This window comes from Podarcis gaigeae (assembly GCF_964106915.1).
Source record: "Podarcis gaigeae genome assembly, chromosome: Z".
Taxonomy (NCBI): domain Eukaryota; kingdom Metazoa; phylum Chordata; class Lepidosauria; order Squamata; family Lacertidae; genus Podarcis; species Podarcis gaigeae.
In genome coordinates, this window is record NC_139691.1 from 9,807,454 (window position 1) to 9,834,631 (window position 27,178).

General features: G+C 43.8%; 1 protein-coding gene across 12 annotated transcripts in view; it reads right to left on the bottom strand.

The window, feature by feature from the left end:
- EHMT1 (euchromatic histone lysine methyltransferase 1) overlaps positions 1-26,967 on the bottom strand; it is a 143,102-nt gene extending 116,135 nt beyond the window's left edge. For 2 of the 12 annotated variants that reach the window (XM_083721617.1, XM_083721623.1), the window contains exons 1-2: positions 26,873-26,924; positions 24,833-24,935 (exon numbers count right to left, since the gene is read on the bottom strand). In XM_083721617.1, the coding sequence (XP_083577743.1) occupies positions 24,833-24,935; positions 26,873-26,880 (111 nt within the window). In that variant the 5' untranslated portion in view covers positions 26,881-26,924. Of the gene's footprint in view, positions 1-2,144; positions 2,278-24,832; positions 24,936-26,872 lie in introns of those variants that run through there. The other 10 variants (XM_083721605.1, XM_083721611.1, XM_083721609.1 and 7 more) reach the window with 7 other exon arrangements.
- Positions 26,968-27,178: the final 211 nt, after the last annotated feature.

Sequence of the window (27,178 nt, forward strand, 5' to 3'; positions counted from 1 at the left end):
TGTTGAGATCGTTAATGTTCTCAATTCTGACCATGGTCCTTTGCAGATGTCAGGTCCTATAACAATAGTCAAGACCACTTTTGTGGCTAACAAGTTATCAAATGAGAGGTTTTAATATATGTTTGTTTTTAATGATGATGGTATTATGTCTATACGCTTTCAATCAAGACTATGGATTTCAGCTGCGGTTTATCTCCAATCTTATTTGCACACTGTTTAGGGAGCTTTTTTGATCAAGAGGTTTATAGGTCTTCTGAATAAGAGAATAAATATCTGACAGCATTGTACTCCAGTGCGTATGTGCTATGAGGAAGAGGGTTTTGTGTTATTTTGCAGAAGACTGCTGCTTGCATGAGTTGAAGGGAGTTGTAGTCTGAAACATCAGGAGGGCACTGGGTTGGCAAAGCCTGTACTACACTATTCCAAACCCAAACCTAGAGAAGGAATGGATTTATAAACACTATAGTTTTCTGTTATATAAGGCAGGCATTTTTTTAATGGATTTTGCAAGTACAGCAGCATATAGTGAGTTCATTTATACTCTATTCATTTTGTCTCTTGTTCTCCACTCCCCCCAGGCTCCTCTAATTCATGCATGTATACCTGTTATCAGCTAAAGGGTGAAGAATGCAACACAGCAGGCGAAGAGGTGAATAATTTTGTCTAGGAAGTTAAAACAGAACAAGCTCCAGCACTCAGGCTGTTTTTCCAAGATGGATGCCAGAGGCTGAGGCCTGTTTCAACAAGGAACAAAATGAAAGCACAGTTACTTCTATTTCACCTTATTGTAACCACAGTATGTTATCCAAAGGTGATTGACCTAATTATGGTGGCAGGCACCTGGGAGACTCATGAAAGTAAAACAAAAGGCTGAAACCAAACACTTCAAAGGCTGGATTTGTGAATGGACAGCCAGTCACAAGTGCCTGGCCAGTTCTAGTGAATTTACCTCCTTATTTTGTGCTTTCCCAGCCGTGTTGCACAGAAACCCTGCAGAAAACCATTAACCCAGATGATCCAGAGGAGCACATGGGTTTTTAAAAGTGTTAGTTTCACCTGGGCCTGCCAGCCTAAAATAGCCTCAATTTTAAGTGTGACGGAAATACAATCAACTGTGAACACTATAAAAGGCAGAGATGACTTGGTGGCAACATTGCTCAGCTCTAAACTAGGTCCTCTTCGACTTCAAAGCCAGGTACATTTAGAATTGTTTTCTAAACATAACAGATTCTAACTTCAAGTGAACCACACTTCTATCAATACAATCAGGAAATCAAAGCCAAGACAGGCCCATTAAAAGTCATTGTACACACAATTTACCTTTTATTTACCTTTATGCAAGGAAAACTATTTACCATACAAAAGAAAGTAGTCTTGCAAACCTCATCCAGGATAATAAACCAACTTCAAATAAAAATGTTTGGCACCTTAAGAGCTTGCTGCTCCATCTCCAATACTGGGCATATTTGGAATTATTGTTTGAGTAAAACAGAAGACCATTTATACTTTTAAAATTAATACACAGAAGCCATTTTGAAGGGATAAGGTCCAGTTAAAGCAATTATTTCGAAATCCTGCATTAAAAAGCAACATGTCTAATAAAGTAGCCACAAAATCCCCTAGAGCCCTAGTTTGTTTGTCTGGCTGGTTGGTTTTAGTTATCTTGTGCTATTTACTCTTTGGAGCTCTCAAAATACATTCTTGCTGCCCCTTACACAAAAGGTTGAGAACAATGTAATTTGCAATGGACAAGGAAAAGGTTATAGCAAAGAATGAGAAAAGCTGGGCAGACAGAACAGCAGCAGCAGCAACCAACTTGCTGCTTTGAGCATGGTTTTGCCTGCTTTGAGGCATGACTCCATAAACGTTTGCAAGAGCAGCTTGCCTTCAAGTAAAATAGAAGCATGCCTCATAATTCAGAGCCAGCTCTGCCATTCAGTGCAAATGGAAAAGGTTCCAGGCTACAAGGACCCCCTTCCAGCAGAGTAGATAAAAGGATCTGATAACAGAAAGGCACTGCTTTGCTGCTAGAGTTATTCCAGTACAGAGGCATTTCCTTCCGAAATACCCTCCCAAGGACAAGGGTGGGGGAGACAGAGAGGGAGAAACCAGCCCTTTAAAATATAACTTGGAAGTGCTCATACCTCAAGTCTGTCTGTGCAGGCCTCTGGGATTCTTGTCAAGGCGTTTCAGAGGCCTAATCTACTCCCTCCACGCGTTCCAACCAAAGCCACAGTAGGTGCTCAGGAGCATGCTCTGTAGTGCAATCTCACAATGCCCCCAGAGGCCCAATGATTGCATTACCAGTCAGAGAGGAAAAAAAGGAGGAAGGAAATTGAAGGAACAGGAGAGACAGTATTCCTTGCAAAGAGTTGGGAGGGGTAGTTTTATACACATTATAGAGTATTTGGTTCTCATACCCCCCACAGACCCTAAAATGCATCTTAAAAAAAAGTAGGCAACCAAATTGTGATGCACACTTATAATTACACACGAAGACAAAGCTTGTCAAGAAACAAAACCCATTCAAGTTAATTACACAATATGCATTCTTCCCTGAGTGAGGAAGGCTAAAACAAATTAATTCCACTATGCTCTTTATCCCTGAACCAAATCAAGGTTATTTCTGGAGCCTCAAATGAAAACGGAAAAGCTCAGACATTTGAGGTCAAAGTCAACTCCCCCCCCCCCAACAAAATGCCAATACATATTCTTCCTGTGTAAAAATAAGAGCATCGGTCATATAAATCAAGCCAGCTTTCTCTGTGACTTAAGACGGTGGGTCTTTCTTTATGGTCCCACCCCCCCCCCCAAAAAAAGATTCTAAATTCAGGTGTTTCAATCAACCTCTGTAGTTTCTATGACAACATAGATTTGTAATTCTTTAAGAGGGAGGGAGAGGGAAACAGTATTAAAAACAAAACAAAACCCAAGAGCATGCAATTCAGCTTGCTTAAAGTTTTGAGGTCACTTTCAGGTGTTTGCCACTTTTCAACAGCATATCTCTGAACAAATGATCTTATGTCACTTTACAGATAGCACCTGGTGCAAAGTAGACTAGAAAAATATTGTCTGGGGAAGCTATTTCCATCATCCAGCATGGTTTTATTTTGCAAGATGCTGTTCCCTTGGACTTACACTTTTTGCAAAAGTAAACAAACAAGTTTAGGAATCAATCCCTCTTCCTAGGGAACTATAGCTCCATAAGGGGAATAGGAGTCTCCTAACAACTCACACCAGGGTGGTGCTGTGGTCTAAACCACTGAGCCTCTTGGGCTTGCCAATCAGAAGGTCAATCCCTGCGACAGGGTTAGCTCCCATTGCTCCGTCCCTGCTCCTGCCAACCTAGCAGTTTGAAAGCATGTCAAAGTGCAAGTAGATAAATAGGTACCACTCCGGCAGGAAGGTAAACAGCGTTTCCGTGCGCTGCTCTGGTTCACCAGAAGCGGCTTAGTCATGTGGGCCACACGACCCAGAAAAACTGTCTGCGGACAAACGCCGGCTCCCTCGGCCAGTAAAGCAAGATGAGCGCCGCAACCCCAGAGTCGTCTGCAACTGGACTCAATTGTCAGGGGTCCCTTTACTTTTACCTTTTTTAACAACTCACACCACTATCAACAAGCTACAGTACGCATGATACTTTGGGGGAAGTCGACTGTTTACAATGGCTTTAAAAATATGGCGCAGATGGGACCTAGGCTAGCTGGCTTCTATACATGGAACTGTGGACACCATCTTGTCCTTCACCTCAAGCATCTGGGCTGGTCCCAAGAACATTATCTCTTTTATGTCTAGATTTGGCACTGTGTAGTTTTAAGGATTCCTATTTAGTCTGTCACTGCTTTGTGCAAATTCCAACTTGAGAAGGCATATCACTTTCACAACAGGCTCAACCCCTTCCACCCATCCCTTCTTCATCTATAGATGGATTATAAAGGAAAGATCAGTGGGTCCTCTTTGACCCTACCGAGGCTTAATTCTGCTGAAATATAAATCATCGCTTACAGCGAGAGCGCGTTTTCAATGTGCAGCTTCCATCTTTTCAACCAAGGGCAGCATTTTGCAAGCATCAACATCCGAAGGGCAAATGGGTTTCAGAAAAAAAGGCATGTGTAGGAGAGGATCATAGGAGTAAACAAATTAATCAGCTTAGATGAGTTTTCAATATGCAGAACATTTTTGTTTTCATGGAGATTTTAGGACACAGTAGTCATGGGGGTGGAGCTCCCCAGCACCACAACAACGCATTCATCAGTGAGTCCTTTTTGCAACTCACTGCCAAGCCCCGGGTCCCAGGAGCCACATGGCACCTAGTTTCATCTCCCAGTTTCTAACACTGCTTCCAATGAAGGTAGCCTGAGTAAAGTCCAATGAGAAGATTTCCTCACTCCACTGTCAGAGGATGTAATGAATGACAGTTGCTGAGATTTGTAAGTGGGGAGAGTGCTATTGCTCTTTGAGTCCTGCTTTCAGGCTTCCCATAAGTACCTGAATGTCCACTGAGAGAACAGGATCCTGGACCTCATAGATCCAGCTTTATCCAACAGGCTCTTATGTGCTTAAAGCACACGTGCATAGGCTAGCAGCTGGATAAAAATGGGCAGTGTTTTATTGTAATAACACATTATGGGGCTACCAAGGAGTTTCCTTGTGTACTGTAACAGACAGCTTTTCCATTTTGGAAGCTACCTTATACCTAGTCAGACCACTGGCTTATCTACTTCAGTATTGTTCAGTCCAGAGGTTCCCAAACCATGGTCTGTAGACCACCTTGCATTAAAATATTAATATCTGTTTTAATTATATTTCTATTGTTTCTTGCATTTCTTGTATTGCACAGTGGTACCTCAGGTTAAGAACTTAATTCGTTCTGGAGTGTATTACAATTTGAATTCTGTGGAAGGCAAATTGTAATGAAATAAAGCAATACAAATTAAAATTCATACAGCATCTAGCACAGTGTATTACAATTGCTCCAAGAGGCAGAAAAAACACTATATGGTCAAGCAATACCATTAGCAATTTTCAAGCGGACCATGGGGGGTGGATCTTGAGAAGCACAAGTCTACAGTGATCAGGAGTGCTTCTCTGGGGTTCTAGACAGGAGTCTTTCCCAGCCCTACCTAGGAGATGCCAAGGAGTGACCCTAGGTCAGTGTTTCTCAAACCTGTTTTGGGACAATAACTCCCATCATCCCTAGCTAGCAGGATAAGTGGTCAGGGATGATGGGAGTTGTAGTACAACAGCTGGGGACCCAAGTTTGAGAAACACTGCCTAGGTCCTCCTGCATGCCAATAGACATGTTCTAAGACAGAACTGTTGTCCTTGACCTAAAAATACAAGTTCAGTCGTCTTGGTGGCAAATAAAGCGCTGTATCTAAATGGAAACTGAGGAGGTTGCCTTAGACTGAGTCAGGCCATGAGGTCCCTCATGCTCAGGACTTCCCATGCTGCCTTGCAGTGGTGCTCCAGAGCTGCAGACAGAAGTTTTTCCCAGGAGTACCCGAAAGTGGTAGGCACTGAGCCCGAGGCCTTTAGCATGAGCTCCAGCAGTGAACTAAGCCCACTCTCCATGACGTAGGAATCACGGCAGGAATCATAATCCCTTAATAAAGTTGTTTAAGTGTGAATTTGGGGTCACTTTCCTGCAGGCTGCTAGCCAAAGACTGGATTTATTCAGAATAATTATGTGTTGCATGTGCATTTATTAGCATCCTTGTTTAGCTCCCTTCAGTAGGCAAACAAAAAGCATGCCTCCCTCACATAAATGTCTTTCTGTTGCAGACATCTCCCTGTTTTTACATATTTCTGATGAAAATCATTATTATTAAAATTTTGTAGCGCCCTTCATCTATAGATTTCAGGGCAGTTTTCAACGTAAAGTCATCAAGGAACATGTAAAAATCATCAAGGAGCATACAGATAATGTGTCCCTGGAACAAGAGAGAAGCAAAGCTTTCAAAAGTTTCAGCCCTTTCTCTTGCAACATTTCCCCCCTAAATATTCATCCATGGCACTGAACAAGGTTAGAGAACCAGAAGTACTTTAAGAGGAAGGTTCTGTGTTGGAACACTCTGAGCTAGGGAATGCTAGCAAGATAGACTGACCTTTTCTCCTGGAACATAAAGCAAAAGGATGGGGAGTGTAAGAGGGAGATAAAATTGCCAGGGAGATGACTACAGCTCCTGTTTTCAAGACATTTTTTTTAAAGCCCTCCTGGCATAAAGAGGACTCATCACCACTCGTAATTACAGTCCTCAGAGCTATAACGTAAGAATTTAAGATTGTCATCAACTGGATAATGAGCAGCTAAAGGAGTTAAGGGACTGCAGAAAAGGCCACAAGCCTCCAATGGTCCATATTAGACAAGTAATGACTGAAGACAAGGCATCGCCTAGCCTATTTACCACTTTCCCTTTCTCCTTAGGTGTTTTAAGCACCCTATTATCCTGTCTTGCTCAGAGTGATAATCTTGGCAAGACTGGCTATTCAGGAGACTCACCTTGAGTGAATCAGGGAACATCACCATTTTTCACATGTGCCTTACTCAGCGCAATCTAACAGAAATTGATGGACACAATCATCATCTTGTTACATATTATTATTATTATTATTATTATTATTATTATTATTATTATTATTATCCCACCCTTTACTTTAATGTCCTAGTCATTGTCCTCATCAAACCTTTACGGGCATGACTTGCAAACATTCAGAATAAATAAGCCGGTGTGAATGTCCTAGTGTCTGTTACAAAACTAAAACCAGTTTAAAACAACTTCCCATCACAAGGATAAGGTGGGTCCTAAAAACATAGGTAAAGGTAAAGGGACCCCTAACCATTACGTCCAGTCGTGACCGACTCTGGGGTTGCGGCACTCATCTCGCTTTACTGGCCGAGGGAGCCGGCGTACAGCTTCCGGGTCATGTGGCCAGCATGACTAAGCCACTTCTGGAGAACCAGAGCAGCGCACAGAAACGCCGTTTACTTTCCCACCAGAGCGGTACCTATTTATCTACTTGCACTTTGACGTTCTTTCAAACTGCTTGGTTGGCAGGAGAAGGGACTGAGCAACAGGAGCTAACCCCGCCACGGGGATTCGAACTGCCGACCTTCTGATTGGCAAGCCCTAGGCTCTGTGGTTGAACCCACAGAGCCACCCGTGTCCCTAAAAATATACTCAAGTGTAAAAAACCAATGTTAATGGGGTGTCCCTTCAGAATTCACCGGAAGCTGTATAATGAAGGTGCCAGATGAACCTGTGTGAGAAGGGAGCTCCACAATTTAGGGGCTACAACAGAGAAGGCCTTCTCCTGGGGAACACACACCCCACCGTCATCTCTGAGGGTGGTGGAACTACCAAGAGGGCCCCCTCTGACAATCTTAACATTCTAGTGTAGGAGACGGTCTTTCAGATATTTGGGGCCTAAATCATTTAAGGCTTTAAACACTAACATGCGCACCTTGAATTCGGTCCATAAACTCCAAGTGACTTAGGAAAACAATTAAAAACAAGAGTATGAATATTTGAACTCTACCTGAATTTCATTTTCATCTCATATTCTGAAGCCTGCCCAGTTAGCTTTTAAACCTTGCTTCAACCAGTTGTTACCATAGGGTAATTTCACCATAGAGTGAAATTATCATACCTACGTAAGCCATGCCCAGTAATTTAAGTGGGTTTAACCTGCAGGTGGCTAACTGTGGGTTGCAGCCAATGCTAGTCTTACTCAGCGTAGACCCACTGAAAATAATGCACTTGACTGACTTAGATCCATTAATTTCTGAACTTTTTAAATTTAATCATTTGACAATGATTAACCACCACCAGAAAACTCGGCCCAGATAAAATTACTTCAGATCATAATATTCTGCAAAAAATATGGCTTAACATAAACTTTCAAAATTCAAAACAAACAGAACCCTACTTGAATTTGCTTTTGCAGGAAGTAATTGTTCTCTTGACAATATTGTATATGGAGTAACCAGTTTCCCCAGAATTAATTTCTATAGTCAGCTGCAATGCTCAGCTATTTTTGCCATTATGACCAAGTCTCAAACTTTATTAAGCCATTATTTCCAATAAGAGTAATGTAACTTTCCAGTTTTGAGCCACCAACATTCCAATTTTGAGCCACTGACAAGGATATATATTCCTTGTATTCTTCCTTTAAGATAAGTGACATATAGTTCAGCAATATGGGTGCTACAGGTGTTATGGATTGGTATTCCAAGACTTTGTAAATTGACCTTCCGGTTTGCTGCGGAGGCAATGGTGGTGCGCTCCATGTGTCGTCTGTCTAAAAGACGACACTGTTCAGGCTGATAGAGCCTTGGGGGTGCACGCCAGGACTAGGTGCCCCCCCAAAAAAAACTCCCCACAAAAGAGTGGGTACTCCAGAGGTCCAGGAGAGTGTGCAAACCCACCAGCCCTGATCCCCCGGCTGCCGTTTTTGAGCAGGGGAAAGGAAGAGGCTTGAGTCCACTCACGGCTCCAGCGAACTCAACAGCCGGAGCCACACACTGCCACCATAAGAAGTGGATCTTTCAATTAAGAGGTAATAACCAAATAAGAATAAGAGAAGAAACCAGGTTTAAATTGTCCTCTGCAAGGGGACTTTTTGTGAATGGGAGCAGAGCATAGTATTTGCAGCTATGGAGATTTTGTAACAGTTTGACTTTGGACTTTTGAGAGACTCTTTCTCTTGGATACATATTGGCTACAACTGTGTCAAGTTGTCCTTGGATAAAGGTAAGATTCAAATTGCCAGCTGGACAGAATTTGACAGATTGATACTTTGGCAGAGTAGAAAGTAAAAACACTTATATACAGTGGTACCTCGGGTTACATACACTTCAGGTTACATATGCTTCAGGTTACAGACTCCGCTAACCCAGAAATAGTACGTCAGGTTAAGAACTTTGCTTCAGGATGAGAACAGAAATCGTGCTCCGGCGGCACGGCAGCAGCTGGAGGCCCCATTAGCTAAAGTGGTGCTTCAGGTTAAGAACAGTTTCAGGTTAAAAACGGACCTCCAGAACGAATTAAGTACTTAACCCAAGGTACTACTGTACAACAAAATTCATTCAAAAGGAAAATTCATTGAAAGAAAAAAAGAAAAAAGAGATCTTAGATGAAATTATGGAAAAGGAGAAACAATTGTCAAAAAAAGCTAATAGTCAGTCAAGCAGGCAATTAGAATATTACAAACCCAATACTCTATGATAGTTAATGAAGAAATTAGCTGGAAGATAAAAAGAATGAAACAGAAATCTTTTGAAAATGCCAATAAATCAGGAAAACTGCTAGCACGGCAGCTGAAAAAAAAGTGAACAAAAAACTCCATAAATAAAATTAATATAAACGGAAAGATTACAGATAAGACAAAGGAAATAAGAGCAGCATTTGTAAAGTATTTCTCAGAATTGTATAAGAAAGGAAAAAAAATTGTAAAATAGAGGAATATATAAAAAATAGTAATCTGCCAAAAATAAGAGAAGAAAAAATGGTGATTTTAAATACTCAAATAACAGCTCAAGAAGTACTAGAGGCAATTAATTGGACAAAAAGAGGCAAGTCTCCAGGACCAGATGGACTAACGGCAAAATATTATTAAAAATTAAGTGAACAATTGGTAAACCCATTGAAAGATGTGGTGAATGAGATTTTAAAAACAGGTGAAATCCCAGAAACATGGAAAGAAGCTTGTATTACAGTAATTCCAAAAGCAAGATTCAGATTTGTTGCAAATAAAAAATTATATGCCTATTTCTCTATTAAATAATGATTATAAATTATTTGGGTGGAATGCAAACATTTTAGCTACCAGAATGAAAAAAATATTAAGTGAGTATATACATCAAGATCAGGCAGAATTCCTTCCAGGTAGACAAATGAAAGAGAATATTCTGAATGTAATAGAATACCTGGAGGTAAAAAATGGGGGGGGGGGCAGCAATGATGTTTATAGATGCTGAAAAAGCCTTCGACAATGTTTCTTGGGATTTTATGAAAATATTGGTTGAAGAAATTAATTGTGGATTTAATTTTTTTTAAGAAATACAAGTAAACAAGGTGCTAAGCTAATTGTAAATCAGGTGATAACAAATGAATGTAAGATACAAAAAGGAACTAGACAAGGATGCCCGTTATCACCGCTGTTGTTTATTCTGGTCCTGGAAGTACTTGCAAGAAATAGAAGAGCAGATAACAAGATCACAGGGATAAAAACTGGAAAAAATAAATTGAAATTGAAAGCTTATGCTGGTGATTTAGTAATTACGGTGGAGGATCCAAAAAACTCTCTCCCTAGAGTTATAGAAAAGATTCAAGAATTTGGGGAAGTGGCAGGATTTAATTTAAACAAAACTAAGTTATTAGTTAAAAATTTGAAGGAAGAAGAGAAAAAAAGTGTTGACACAAAGTATTGTGATAGAATGTTATATTATTTATAAAGTCACAGAGCTGCGTCCTATATTTCTTCATTGACAATAGTGACAACTAATCTTTTTTATTTTTTTAGAAACTAACCTGAATTTTTCTTTCATTTCTTTTATCAGTACCTACCTGTCATTATTAAAACTCAAGGGGGGAAACTGAAAAATGCTATTACTATTACTTAAGTGTATTGGTCGCTTTCACTACCAAAGTTACTCAAAGTGACTTACAATATATATTAAACAAACACGTACATTAAAATCCTAGTTTTAGAGTTAAACTCTAAAACGCGGATAGCGCTGTGGGTTAAACCACAGAGCCTAGGACTTGCCGATCAGAAGGTTGGCGGTTCGAATCCCCGTGACGGGGTGAGCTCCCGTTGCTCAGTCCCTGCTCCTGCCAACCTAGCAGTTCGAAAGCACGTCAAAGTGCAAGTAGATCAATAGGTACCACTCCGGCAGGAAGGTAAACGGCGTTTCCATGTGCTGCTCTGGTTCACCAGAAGCGGCTTAGTCATGCTGGCCACATGACCCGGAAGCTGTGCACCGGCTCCCTCGTCCAATAAAGCGAGATGAGCACCGCAACCCCAGAGTCGGCCATGACTGGAACTAATGGTCAGGGGTCCCTTTACCTTTATCTTTTTAGGGCAGGGTTAAAACATTCCACCCAACTAAGGGCATCACAGATAGTTAAGAATCAAAGGCCTGGTGAAAAATAAGTTTTTGCCTGGCACCTAAAGTTATTTAAGGATGATGGCACCAGTCAAACATCCCATGGAGAGGTAACCCACAAGCAGGGAGCCACCAATAAAAGGCCACCCTGTAGGTCATTTTACAGTCCAAATCTCTCTGCTTGAAGAAGGAAACTCAGAGGAAAGGCATCCTCAATTGATTTTCCAATTCTCCAGAGTCAACCTGGAGACGACCTCACAGAGCTCACCCCTTTAGACAACTGGTTCCATAGTCAAGCTTCTCCTCCCAAATTCTACCCTCCTGTAACATTAACACATTAGCTCTAGTTCTGTTTTCTGGAGAATAAAGGTGCAAGCAGATGAGGGGATTATTGCATTATTTTTCCTGGTTACAATATCCCAGTTTCAGATATCCATTTTATGCTGCATTAGCTGCTGGGTTATGGCTCTTTCTTTCTTTCTGGGTTATGGCTTTCTGATCAACATACCACCACCACCTTTCACGTTTCGTTCACACCAGAAGGCACGAAGTGACACAACAAACAGGCATTGCTGGACATGGCACCGCCCTCTGTGCGCATGTACACTTCTGTACCCCCCTATGATTCACCCAGAAAAAGAACAGGAAAGAACTACATGTTCAAATAGTGCTCCAAATTTTGTCATGTCAAGACCTTTGAAAACCATGGCGAAATTGCAGGAGCCTAAAACTCCTGCAATTTCCCAAGCTAATGGGGTTACAAATGGATTTTTCCTGGAATCAATTAACAGGAAAATGATTGCTAAGCTTGATTCCGCTAGCTTTCCATAAGTGGATTTTATGTCATGTGAAAGATCACATAAAATACACAAAAATTACCAGGTAAGGAAATGTCACGGAACTGGAATGACGCACTTTCTGAGTGTATCCAATTATTTCAACCTTTCCTAATAGGACTTGTTTTCCATACCATCCTTGTTTTCCCTCTTCTGAACCCATTCCAATTTCTATAAGGCCACCAAACATTTAAAGCATGTGACTTCCCCCAAGGAATCATGAGAAATGTAGTTTGCTAAGCATGCTGGAAATCATAGTTCTGCGAGATGGAAACTCAGTTTCTCGGAATTTTGGGGGGAAGTCACATGCTTTAAATACAGTGGTACCTCGGGTTAAGAACTTAATTCATTCTGGAGGTCTGTTCTTAACCTGAAACTGTTCTTAACACCTGAGGTACCACTTTAGCTAATGGGGCCTTCCGCTGCCACTACACGATTTCTGTTTTCATCCTGAAGCAAAGTTCTTAACCCAAGGTACTATTTCTGGGTTAGCGAAGTCTGTAACCTGAAGCGCCTGGAACCCGAGGTACCACCGTGTATGGTGTGCAAGCAGCCTACTTCCTTCTCAAACTGCAGCACCCAGAACTGGACCCAGTATTTAATGAGAGGTTAAGCTACTGTAGGATAAAGTTGAGCTGTTATTGCTATGGATTTCATCATAATTTTTCAGAATTTCATCATCATCGCTGCTATTACTCATTTCAATTGCTTGATGCCTTGAGGTGACTTATATTATCAAAAATGTACTGCAATTTTAAAAATCCAACAAAGGAGGGGAAAAGGCCCGTGATGATGATGATGATGATGATGATGATGATGATGATAATAATCTATTACTTGTTGTGACCTAAGAAACTATGGTTCATATTAATGCAGCTAAAAATTGCATTAGCCTTTTTTGCATCACATTGTACAATCCCAAGATTCTTTTCACATATAATACTGTCAAACAAGTCCCCCCTCATCCCATGCATTTAATTTCATTGCCATTACAGTTTTGTTCACAACTTTGTTTTTGGAAAGGTGTGGCTGGGCCCAAGGAAAAGTGAAGCAGAAAGGAGAAAAACTAGGAGGAGGAACAGGAGAACAACAACCCAGGTCCTGTATTCCTATATTTAACTTCACAAATGATCTGATACCTGGTCATGAGAAACATATGTAGGAGAATATTTTTAAGACATTCACTCTATAGCTTTTTTTAAAAAAAGAAATTATTCAACCTGTGTTCAGTCAGACAAACAACAACAACGTAGGAATGAAATAATATTCTATTTCATTGCAAATTAACATGGCTTGAGTGGTCAGATTTCCAACACTGTTTACGAAATATATGAAATAGAAATAGGAAACTATTTCAATTTAAATCAGCCTTTCTTCCTCACTGTTTTAAATCATATACTTTTCTCCCTATATCTACCCCCCATCCCAAAAGCTCTTTTCCCTCAACATCCAGCTATATCAACTTAAAGATAAAGGTAAAGGGACCCCTGACTATTAAGTCCAGTCCCGAACAACTGTGGGGTTGCAGTGCTCATCTTGCTTTACAGGCCGAGGGAGCTGGCGTTTGTCCACTTCCGCAGACAGTTTTTCTGGGTCATGTGTCCTGCATGACTAAGCCGCTTCTGGCGAAACCAGAGCAGCACATGGAAACGCCGTCTACCTTCCCGCCAGAGCGGTACCTATTTATCTACTTGCACTGGCATGCTTTCAAACTGCTAGCTTGGCAGGAGCTGGGACTGAGCAATGGGAGCTCACCCCTTTGCGGGGATTCGAACCACCAACCTTCCGATCGGCAAGCCCAAGCGGCACAGTGGTTTAACCCACAGCACCACCCATGTCCCTTATCAACTTAGATAATCCTAAACTAGCCGGACCAACATAAAGCAGCTTCCTACGCTCCTTTTTTTTCTTTGCTTTGCATCTTCTCCAGCAAATAACTACCTTGTGTGCTATTGTAAATTTGTGCATCAAACCAGTCTCATGATTCAGTCCTAGAGGCAAAAGCACTTCCCCCCCCCCAAAAAAAATTTGATTTCCATAATCAAACTTCAAACCCTTTTTTTCCCGTTTCCTATTTCTGATCTGATCTCATAGAAGGGAAAGACCAACCGCCACCATTTCAGTTGCTTGATTCCCTACCCCACCATCAGAGTTGCAGGTTTGTCAAGTGTGTCGCATGCCTAATGTGATCTCTGGCTCTGCCAACCCACTAGCCCCATAACTGCCCTCTGCACCATGCTTAGCCCCACAGGCCCCAGTGGGTACCAGATGCCACTAGTTTATGCTAAAACTATAACCCTCAATGCCCATTCCCTACAAATCCCTCAGCATTTTCAGTCGACAATCAGCTCACTCAAATTTCATCATCTCCCGGAAGGATTCATTAGCGGTAGATTGCCTCATGGCTTTCTCTATCCCTATCAAGAACAAGAATGAACCAAACTATGTATTTTATTTTTTATTAAGTTCACCTTAAACTTGAAAGACAATTTGTTTTTCTTAGAAGCATTGGTGGGGGACCTTTTTCAGCCAGAGGGCTACTTTTCTTTCTAGGAAACTTTCCAAGGGCAAAATGCCAGTGGCAGTCAGTGCCAGAGGCTAAACTGGATGAAGCAAGAAAGCTAAATGTTACATGTGTATGGTAGGCTAGTTTCTACCATACACTCTTGTCCTGGCAAGAAAGAGGCATTATCCATGTTTAAGGACACAATTCAACCAGGCCAGGAAAATAAACCTTGGCGTGTGAAGTATGCACACAGAAGAACTGACGTACTCCCATAGGCTGTCCCCAACTGAAGTAGTAAGTTTGAATTTATTTAAGCGTAAGTAAAAACTGAATTCCTTTCCAAACAGCCATGTCCATCTCTTTACATATTTGTCAGCAACGCCTGAAGGGAATATATTTATTTTTAAAAACACAAAATTGTAAGGAAGTAGTAACAAGTGCTACGAAGGGACGCGGGTGGCGCTGTGGGTTAAACCACAGAGACTAGGACTTGCAGATCAGAAGGTCGGTGGTTCGAATCCCTGTGACGGGGTGAGTTCCTGCTACTCGGTCCCTGCTCCTGACAACCTAGCAGTTCGCAAGCACATCAAAGTGCAAGTAGATAAATAGGTTCTGCTCCGGTGGGAAGGTATACGCCGTTTCCGTGTGCTGCTCTGGTTCGCCAGAAGCGGCTTAGTCACGCTGGCCACATGACCCGGAAGCTGTACGCCGGCTCCCTCGGCCAATAAAGTGAGATGAGTGCCACAACCCCAGAGTTGGTCACGACTGGACCTAATGGTCAGGGGTCCCTTTACCTTTACCTTTACCTTTAACAAGTGCTACAGGTGCGCCGCCACCACTACAGAACATTGTCTGATAGGCATTACAGTGGTACCTCTGTTTTCGAACGTAATCCATTCCGGAAGACTGTTCCGAGTTCTGAAATGTTCGAAAACCGAAAACTCACAAGCCGACAGCTATTGCACTCAGGATCTTGTACTCAGCAGAGGCCACGGGACATGTTCCACATCCGAGGCGTGTTCGAAAACTGAAGCATTTACTTCCGGGTTTACAGAGTTTGAAAACCGAAACGTTCATCAACGGAAACCAAGGTACCACACTGTACCTAGAAATGTCCTGCACAGCACAATCTTATGCAAATGTATTCAGATACAAAGTCCCCATGCATTCCATGGGGCTTCCTTCCTACCATAGCCTGAAATCCTAAACCCACATAAATGGGACCAAGCCCCATTTAAGGACTTACTTCTAAGTAGACACGGTTAGGTTTGCACTGTTGAAATGATTAAGACTGCAGCTGTAGTCTGACACTGCATTGCCTGCTACTTCCAGAGTGTTAGCATGGCCGTCCTATAAAATAGGATTAGATTGGCCTAGAAACAGAGACAAATACATTGCGAAGGTCACCCAAGAGAATACTGCACTGAGCTTTTAATGCAGGGGTCAGCAAACTTTTTCAGCAGGGGGCCGGTCCACTGTCCCTCAGACCTTGTGGGGGGTCACACTATATTTTTGGGGGGTGAGGGGAGTGAAATAATTCCCATGTCCCACAAATAACCCAGAGATGCATTTTAAATAAAAGGACACATTAAAGGTAAAGGTAAAGGTACCCCTGCCCGTACGGGCCAGTCTTGACAGACTCTGGGGTTGTGCGCCCATCTCACTTAAGAGGCCAGGGGCCAGCGCTGTCCGGAGACACTTCCGGGTCACGTGGCCAGCGTGACATCGCTGCTCTGGCGAGCCAGAGCCGCACACGGAAACGCCGTTTACCTTCCCGCTGGTAAGCGGTCCCTATTTATCTACTTGCACCCGGAGGTGCTTTCGAACTGCTAGGTTGGCAGGCGCTGGGACCGAGCAGCGGGAGCGCACCCCGCCGCAGGGATTCGAACCGCCAACCTTTCGATCGGCAAGTCCTAGGCGCTGAGGCTTTAACCCACAGCGCCACCTGTGTCCCTAAAAGGACACATTATACTCATGTAAAAAAAACATGCTGACTCCCGGACCGTCTGCAGGCTGGATTGAGAAGGGGATTGGGCCGGATCCAGACCCCAGGCCTTAGTTTTAATGGCTTTCTTCTTTAAATATAAAGGCATTTCTGAAGCTCTCCACATCAAAAGCAAACGCAGGGAGATATGCACAGTGTATGTCAATCTGTCCCTCCATCCATTTCCACCCCCACCCCATGTCTTTTGAACAGTTGTTTACTGCAGCCAACTGCAGAGAAACACAGTGGCTTAACTTGCCAACTCCCTCTGAAGGATTAGTCTTCCAGTGTGCATGCTCCCGCAAGATTTCTTTCTCTTTCTCTCTCCTTTCAGACATTGCATCCATTTCATGAAATGAGAACTGCAGCCATGGACATTAAGAAATGCCATTTCAAGAATAGAGTTCACACAACACATATCAGCCCATAAACAATTCCAAAGTTCACCTTGATGTTCCTTAGCACCATGTGTTATTTACTTCCCAAGGACTGAAAAAACAATCTTCAGTCTCAGATGTGCTTTCTGTCTCATGAAAGCTGTATGTCTTTCGATATAATTCTGTATTTTTTTTCTCTCTCTCTAGGAGACTGGCGATTATTTTGTCTGCCCTTGACTTTTTCACTAAACACAGAAAGGTGAGGTTTTTGTTGTTTTGGGGGATTTTTAAAAAAACTGATGAACATAGGAAGCTATCTGAAACTGAAGTCACACCAATGAAGCTCTACAGGGTTTCAGGCAGGGAGACTTTCAAAGCCCTACCTGGAGGTACCGGGAATTGAACCAGGAACCTTCTGTGTGCAAAGCAAATGCTCTGCCACTGAGCTATTGATGGGCTGCTCCCTTTGACGCCTATTTCTGGACCTCGTTATGAGCCCAGTATGACACACTGCAAGTCTGGGAAAAGGAACTGGGGTTTTTTTTCTCTCCCAGTCCCAGGGCCAATGGGATTTTTCCTTCTCTGTTCTTTTATTCTAATCTATATTGGTTTCTCTTTGCTCTTTAAAAGGTAACTGCAGAACTGATTATCTTTTAAGAAGACCCATATATATTAAAGATCTCTAAAAACCTGACTCATCTATGCTTTGGGGGGAAAGGTGATGAAGTCTGGAAGACACTTATATGCTGGATTCAATAGCTTCCTTAATTTCAATGGGCCTATACTGTGCTAAGGAACATCAAGGTGAACTTTGAATTATGATGCTGGAGGAGACTCTTGAGAGTCCCATGGACTGCAAGAAGATCAAACACATCCATTCTTAAGGAAATTACCCCTGAGTGCTCACTGGAAGGACAGTGAAGCTGAGGCTCCAATACTTTGGCCACCTCATGAGAAGAGAAGACTCCCTGGAAAAGACCCTGATGTTGGGAAAGATGGAGGGCACAAGGAGAAGGGGACGACAGAGGACGAGATGGTTGGATAGTGTTCTCGAAGCTACCAGCATGAGTCTGACCAAACTGAGGGAGGCGGTGGAAGACAGGAGTGCCTGGCATGCTCTGGTCTATGGGGTCACGAAGAGTCGGACATGACTAAACGACTAAACAAAACAAATACTGAGTAGCACTAACATTGCATATAACCCACAATATTTTACCTTATTCCAATTTGTGTGGCTAGTAACATAATAGGCAGTGCTACTTTTCTAGAAAATGAGGTGCCAGAACTCACCATGAACACCTCCCTTGTTCTCTTATATTGGCAATGGTGCCCACGTGAGAGGTGCCGGAACTGAGTTAAGGTGAGTTACGCTGAAAAAACAGGGTTAATCACTATGCAACACTATACATCAGATCTGGGTATAGTCAGTATTTTAATTTCCTGTTTTTGTTGAGAGACACAATAAAGTTCTGATTTGGTTTCCTGACAGGTGGGTCCTCCAAGTTTTCCATCCCAATACTAAAAACTTCACTTGCAGAAACCATATAAACTCTTGTGCTGCAGTCCAGCAGTGTCACTTTTGAACAAGAGCCAAGCTTAGTTCCCATTTATAGTGTGCATTCACCATTTTACATTACCTCAAATGTAATGCCCTGGCCAATAGATCTATGAAATTTATTGATTTCATAGCTCTGTAGCAGAGCTTTCCAAACTTTTCATGTTGGTGACACACGTTTTAGACATGCATCACTTTGTGACACAGTAATTCAGCTTTACTAGCAAACTGGAGGTTAAAGTAACCCCTTTTAAGCCCCAGGAAGAGCACAGGAAGAGCTTGCATGACACACGTACACTCTGCAGCTGACACACTAAACCTGTCATGACACACAGTTTGGAAATTTCTGCTCTATAGCCTAGATAGATGGGAAACGGGGAGAGGTTGCAGCACTCATCAGCAATGTCATGCCAGGGACCCCAAGAGATCCGGCTCCACCCCTGATTGTAACCTGTCAGAAGTCAGGACATCAATAAGAAGATGAGCTGGCCCATTAATCCCCACCTAGGAACAAGCTTCCCTCCTTGAAAGTTGGAAATTGGTTCCTATGGATTTCCTTTTTCAAAGACACTGGCCTAAATGAGCAGTCGATAATACGTGATTGCGTGACAATGGCCATCACCACTTGCAGGCCTAGACACAGAGGAAATGAATTGGAACATTAAAACCCACGTTCATCTTATAATGCCAATGCAAGCAAATTCTCCCCCAACCACCTTAAAAGTAGGGCTAGAAATTACTGGTTGTGTTTGTTTGTTTGTTTGTTTGTTTGTTTGTTTGTTTGTTTGTCTAATAAAGATTAGCCGCACTAATAGTTGCCACTTCGTAACAGCAATACTTTGCAAAGAAAGCAGACAGGTAAAAGAAAACTTTTGTTTGCCCAAGTATCTTTGCATAAAGTGTTCTTGAGAAATAAACTGAATAAATTACAACAATAGCAGTAATAGTCTTGACAGGTTTAGGAGGACAAATGAAATGACAATGACTACGGATATTTTTAAATTGTCACCATTAATTCCCAATCACTATGACCCACTTGATTTTGCATTGGGAATTTCAGACCCACATCCCAGTGATACACTTCACATTGAACACCAGCACTATCCAACTTAATAAACATTTCCTGTGCAACGCAAACCCATGCATGTTCACTCAGGAAGAAATCCCACTGTGTTTCGGCGAGGATTACTTTCAGGCAGCTGTGCACAGAACTGCAACCTTCAACCACTGAACTCACCTTTGTGGTTTTCCAAGGGAACCACGAGAATAGAAACAGCTTAGCACCTTTTCCCTTTCCAAATAACAAATTTGAAGGGATAACAAAGAAAGGCGATGGAGACACACACAGTGGTTTAAGAGTGTAGGAGAAGTTAGGTCTGTTACACAACCACAGAAATGGATACTGGGGAGAGACCAATTCCACCCATGTGAAGGCCAGGCTTACAGTCCCTGGCAGATGGCCACCCAACATCTGCTAAAAAACCTCCAATGAAGGAGAATCTACCACCTTCCAAGGTAGTGTGTATCACTGTCAAGCAGCTCTTACCAGGGGTTATATTTGTTTCAAATGCATGGTGTGGACATGTCACTACAACATCTTGAGGGCTCAATGTAGAAGAAGAAGAGAAGAGTTTGGATTTGATATCCCGCCTTTCACTCCCTTTAAGGAGTCTCAAAGCGGCTAACATTCTCCTTTCCCTTCCTCCCCCACAACAAACACTCTGTGAGGTGAGTGGGGCTGAGAGACTTCAAAGAAGTGTGACTGGCCCAAGGTCACCCAGCAGCTGCATGTGGAGGAGCGGAGACGCGAACCCGGTTCCCCAGATTACGAGTCTACCGCTCTTAACCACTACACCACACTGGCTCTCTAAAGGGCAACCTTTAGAGGTTTTACACCCTCACGTATCACTGACCCCTTTTATCAGCTTTTGGGTGCATGTGAAGGCTGCCACTTTTGTAGGCGAAGGAGAGAGGGAGAGGGAGAAGTAAAGTATGATTGGTCGCCCTGCCGCTACACTGTCTCTTAACCCACACCCAAAACAGTCTTTACCAGCATCACTTCCCACAAATAATCCCAGGAACTGTAGATCGTTAAAGCTGCTGGGAACTGTAGCTCTGAGAATTGTCTTCTAATACCTCTCAGAACCCTTAAACTGCAGTTCCCATGATTCTTTAAGGAAAGCCATAAAAGTGACATTAAACAGTGCTCCAAATGTATGCTGTGAATGTGACCAAAGTCTGGTCTTGGGATGAGAAGGTCCTTTTTTGAATCAGGTCCCATTTTCAAGGGAAGCACCAGGTCATCCAGTGGGGTGTCCAAAGCTGCTTCCTCATACAAAAAGCATTAAACCGAGACAAGAGAAGAGAAATGGCTCAGGTATTCTTTATGAAGTCAAAATGTGAGAAAGCAATAAATTACCTCACAGCAGGTCAGGCTTAAGTTAAAAGACTGGGAAGGAATAAAAAGCAAGGAGTTCAAGCATTTCCCCATCAGAAATCACAAGTCAAGTTAAAAGGAGGGGGATGTGGGAAAGTGGGAATCCCCCTCACAATCAGCCACAGTTCAGGTAAGTGGTAGCGAAATTACTGGGGGGGTTTTTTTAGAGCCAGCCAGCTTGATTATTGCTCAGGGCAACCCTGTGTTTTAACTCAGAAGTAAATCCAATTGGCCACATCCACACTGTCACAAAGCTTTTCACAGCCATGGCTCCCTGCACAGAATCCTGGCATGCGTGGCTTGTTAAGCATGGTGAGAGCTGTTGGGAAACCCACTATTCCCCTCACAGAGCTATCATTCCCAGAGGACTGATGGTTAAAACTCATAATCACACTGTGCACCTTGACTGTGGGGGACTATTTGCTCCTTTGCCTCAGGCAGCAACATTTATTGTACCTATGAGTCCGGTCAGCTATAGCCAATGGCCATGCTGACTAGCATGATGGGAGCTGGAGGGCCACAGCTTCCATATCCCAAGCTATATAAAAAAAGGTACATTGTTCCTCTGATGGTCCAGCAAGAGATCACAGCAAAAGATCTGAGAACTACAACTGGAGAAAATAATCTGTATTGAGCCTTGATTTGCAAATGCCAGTTAAAATACAGCCTGCAGTATCTGGACTAGAGGCAAATGCAATCCATCTCCAAAAAGAACAATTCCAAAATGAGTCAGGAGCTCAGCAGTCATGCTCTCCTGGCCTCCTCCAAATCTGATGGAGATCTCCTCATTTAAGTTGCATCCATTGGGTGAGCCCTGGGATTTCATGCCAATCACTCAAAACAATTGACCCTCCAAACCCCTCTCCTTTCCTGTTTGGACAAGCAAGGAATGCATTCCTGTGTTTTTGTCCTCTCCTGCATTCGTCTGCAAAGCATAGAATAAGCCACTTACCTGACTATAATCCTAGTCTAGCCACACCACTCCAAATTTCATCCCTTTAAGCTACATGCTGGCTATTCACATCCACAGAAAAAGACAGGTCTTTTTCTGCTGCTTTTATATTTCAATCCACTTTCTGTCCCCCCCCCCTCCATCCTTAACACAAATCGTCATTCATTGGCCTGGAGATGCACCACTCCACCTGACATAACTGAAAGGGAAAATAAAAGGAATTGGTTCAGCATTGCATGCTCAGGCTTTTGGCCTTGGACAAACTCAGCTCTTATCTGATCAGCTAGGCTGACCCCCTCCCCAAGCACTGAACTCCATGTGAACTATTCCCCACGCTAAGGAAATATTTATAGACACAGGGCAAAGTTAAGATATGGAATTCACTCTTTCACTAGGTAGCAATGGTGACCTATTTAAATGGCTTTAAATGTTGATTAGACAAATTCATGGTTGATGATGCTATCGATGGCAATTAGCCATATTCTACCTCCAGAGGCAGTTTGTCTCTAAATCCCAGTTGCTGGGAACCACAAATGGCTGTTGCACTCAGGTCCTGATTTCAGGCTTTCCACAGGTGTATCTAGTTAGCCTCTGTGAAAACAGGATGTAGTACTAGATGAATCTGACCTCATTCAACAGAATCTTATTACACTTTTAATGTGTAAGAAACTTTTATGCCACAATGGTATATTTGCATTGTGATGTAATATGGAATAAAATTTTAAAAAGAAAAAAAGAAAAAACTTTTATGCCACAATGAGCTCAGTTATCTCTGAAGAGTTAAAACCTATACCTGACTAACTAGTTGTGAGGAATGGGAGCAAAGCTCATTGGTAAAGCACTTTTTTTGCATTCAGAAGACGAGAGGTTCAGTTCCTGGGATTTCCAGCTTAAAGGATAATGTGAAAGAACAGGGAAGACCTACCTTGAACCCTAGAGAGCCACTGACAGTCAGAGTAGGTAATACCAAGTTTCCCAGTATCTCCCACAGGAATGGATGTCTTTTCTACAATGAGGCCAACTATGACACAAATACGCATCATCAAAACCAAAGGCCTGCTGCCACACGAACCTGAGCAAGCCCCGCCCTATCCAAAAACGAAAGAACAATGGAATGGAGAGGACAGGGAACAAAGGAAACAAGCTGTTTATTTCTTTACAAGTTGCCCCTCTCAAATGTAGACTATCAGACTATCTAGCTCAGGGATTTTCAACCAGTATGCCATGGCATCCTGCTGTGCCTTGAATAATGGTCAGGGGTGCCGCGGGCAACACTGGCCTCTGTCCTTCTTTCCTTACCTCGCTGCTCTGATGCCGTCCTGTGTCTCTGCCTCCCAAAGGATTGCACAGCTGTTTGTTGAAGCCCTGGCTACATGCTCCACAGGTGAGTGGTGCCTCTGGGGCTGGCCAGGGGGTGCTGGTTGCCAGGAGCTGAAGCGGCCTTAGATTAAGCAAGCAAGCGGGTGAGGGAGCCTAGCCAGCCAGTCCACCAGCCCTTGCTGTTGAGAATGGACAGACAACTGGGAGGCCAGGCAGGCAAGCGCTGTGCTAGCCTTTCTTGTGCTTGCTGTGTAGAAGGCCTGCCTGGGAGCTGAGTGCCTGGCACCAAAAGGGAGCTTTTCCGCCACGCAGGCCCAGCGGTGCCTGCAGCTACCATTGCCACCTCTCAAGGTGAGTAAGATGGTGGCCTTGCATTCACTTTCTGTCAGTCTCCGTTTGGCCGCTAACACTGGGAGCATTCTCTTCCCAGGCCTCTGTGAGGAGGCATGAGGAGTCACCTCTCTTTGGGGTGGAGGGGTAGAGGCTCAGGGACCAGCGGTGGTCATGGTGACTGCCCGCAGGACTCCCAAGGAGAGGAGGCTGAGGGAACACTTCACAAAGGAGGGTGTTTGAAAAAGGGTGAGAAGCTGCCAGCTCTGCAGGCAAGGGTTGAAATAACTGGGCTTCTGAATTTTGGAACATGTTTCCCCACAGAGGAGCTGCAGAAAGAATGTAGTTGGTTAAGGGAGCCATGGACTCAAAAAGATTGAAAACCTCTGATTTAGCTGATTAATCTACTGGCAAACACTGCCCTAACAGAGCAGGACCCCACTGGCTTATTTGGGGAGCAGGATAAATGAAAAGTGAAAACACCACAACACACTAAAATACTAAAAAGTATTAGCAGTTGTCTGCCATCTTGTTTCAAAGGTATCCTCTCTGTTAACTATGTATACTAATAACATGGGGAGCCCTAAACCACTGGGTGCCCCAATTCTGTGCATATTGCACATACCTTTAAATCCGCCACTAATTATCTGTACGTTCCCACTTTTATCACTGAAACAGTTGCACAAACTTCAGCGGACATGCTCTATATTGCAAAGTATCAATTACAGTGAAACCTCGGGTTGCGGATGTAATCTGTAACGAGGCACGTCCGCAACCCACAGCGTTTGCATCCTGAAGCGCCGCATCACAAAACCTCCTCGTGGCTGAAAACCCTGTAAAGACCACTAGTAAAAAGATGCATTGTCTTCTTTCACCTTGAGATAAGTTCCTTTTCAGCCACTTTCCTCCACTCCTGCTCAGGAGCCAAGCAACTTTTAACATGTTCTTCCTTAAGCTGCATACACAAGATACATCTAAAGCACATGGCTTCCCCACCCCCCCAAAAAAAAAACTCATGCTGGGAGTTACAGCTACAGCTCCGAACTTTCTTAACCAACCACCATTCTCAATATTCTTTGGGAGAAGACGCATGCTTTAAATCTACAAAGCCGACGCCTGGCAAAACCTGATCTGCGTGCTGTGGTGCTGTGTGAATTATTCCCAAAAAGGGCACAATGAGAAAGTCAAAGGAACAGCAGCCCCATCTAAAACTGGCAGCGAAACGCCCTTCTCTAGTGGTCAGTTTGGCATGTCCTTCTTCTGTTATTTATCAAATTAAATGTATCCAAGGTAGAGGCACTGGATCTTAAAATGAGAATTGTGGGTCCAACACTCCTACTAAGCCAGGCCTGGAACTGAAACAGACGATCTTGGGCAAGTTACTTGAACCCGAGCATGAAACAAAAATATTTATGCAATACTTACTACCTGCACTGTCGGGTAGTAAGTGCAGGGGAAGAGTGCAGCGAAGAGTGGCTGCAGCACTCTGGTCCAGCTTGCAGGCTTCTCACAGGTATCTGGTTGGCCACTGTGAGAACAGGATTTGTTTATTTTGTTTGCTTGTTTCATAAAATTTATACACCACTTAAAAAAACACACCCTCAAAGCGTTTTTTTAACCTTAATATTTTGACATATATATAAAATCTGACTGATTTGGATGGAAACAGAATCAATCTATTTTATGCGATTATGAAAAATTAGAGCAATCAAATGTTTCTATTAAGTGGCCCTGCTGTGTTTGTTAGTATTCCTGTTGCGGTTAGAAGTTGCTCTTGGTTATTTCTATGAGTAAAGCGACTAATAAATATTAGTAGTGTTAATAACACTTAACTGGAGTGTGTATGGGCTGCACTCAGCTCTCACCTGTGGCTCCTAGAAGCTCTCAGCATGCAACAGCAGCCACACCCCAGGAATGGCTGTGACTGGCCAGCTAAACCAGGTGAAAGTAATTAGTAAGTTTCAAATCCTTCCCCTGCATATGAAGACGGGCTCCCATGGATTGAGCAGATGAGAGCAATAGTAGATCCAATGGTTAAGAAGGTGGTTTCTGCACCTGCTGTAGTGTAGAGGGAAATGAGGGGCAGATGGGGCTGGTCCAGAGTGGAGCCCCCCAAAGAGTTGGATGATGCCATGTATATCTCCTTCCTGCAACTCCTGAATATAAGATGGTGCCAAACATATTGTTCTGCTTTCCTTTGGACAACATTGATGAGGGCAGCCCAGGAACTCCCTACAAACCGACTCCAGGGAAGTCCCTTCTGTGCTCCCGGCCTAGTAGTTTGACTTTACCCCAGGAGGTGAAATATTTTAGTGGTGGAAATGGTTTTTATCACTCTATGTTTATGCTATGAAAACAACAACCTTTGAATTAAAGTAAATAAATCTCTGAAATAAAATAAATACACAAATACAAGTTCTACCCCATAAAAAAGGAGGGGGCGGAGCAACAGCTTTAAGGGATGCAGGTGTAGCCTCAACTCCATTGGCGGAATCGGCACCGTTGCAAGTGCGCTTGTGAAGGACACACCTATAAAGGACACAATTCTTTATAGCGCGGTGGTTCCCACAACTTCGGAACGCCCTGCCCCTTGATACTCGGCGGCCGCTTCCGCTGTGCTATTTTCGGCGTTCCCGTTTCGGCAACCCCACTCAGGTGCTTAGAAATGGCTGAAGTGACTTTAATGTGCTTTGCGCGTCTTAAACCTTTTGTATGTCTTAAAAAGCAAGTTTAAAAAACACACATTTTATTTTTCGTAAGATTTAAATTAAACGTGTTTGTGGTTTTTGGGGTTTTTTTAACTTGCTTTCCCCAACCAACAGTAACGAGGGGGAGGGGGGAGGGTTGGCTTCCCCAACCCTTCCCGCCCTCGGCTTGACCCACTGAGAGCCCCGCAGCCTGGACACCTCATAACAGCCCGTGGACCCCGCGCCCTGAATTCAGGCATAAGGCGGCCCTGCGTGCGCTTTACCAAAGGCCACACGCAAACAAGCACACGCTCCGCCCCCTCCCCTTCGGCTGGCCCCGCCCCTCCGGCGAGAACCCGGGCCCGAAGCCTCTCCACGCCGAACGCGGGACATAGTCTGCCACCGCCGGGGGAACCCCGGAACCTGCATAGCAGCCACACCACCCTCGATTCCACCAAGCTCTCTATGCAGGGCTACGGGGGTGGTCTTTCTCCCCTTCCCCCCCCCCGTCGCCCGCAATGGAAGCGCCCAGCACGCCAGCTTTCCTTTGGAGGGACTGGACCGAACCATGGGGTGCCGGAGGGTGGGCGCGAGTACAGAACAGCGCGTGTGGAAGCTTCGCTGCCAGGTCGCGCCTGACTTGGGGCAATGCCATGAGCATTCTTTCCCCGCACCCCGGTCTGCCCCTCGACACCTCTTCCTCTTCCTCCTCCCAGCTCCCTCCTCCTCTTCCTCCCACAGCACCCCTCCCCAGTGAAGCCCCAAAAGTGTTACCAACCTCGGCATCCGCTGTGGCCGTGGCCGGAGCAGCCCAAGAGCGAAACTCCGCCCACTTAGTTTTTCCCCCTTCTCCCTTTTGAACGCTCTCAGGCGCGCGCGCCCCGCCCCCTTCCATTCATTCGCTAGGGAGGCTCCCGCTGCGCCTGCGCCGGCTTGCATGGCATGGCAGCGCCCACTGCTCCTCTCTGGCTGTCATGGCGGCGCCCATGAAAACTCCGTTTTTCCGTACAGTACCGCGCCGGGCCAGGAATGCCCACAGATCCGGGAGAAAGGGAAATTCTTGAAGGAGAGGGGAGGAGGGATG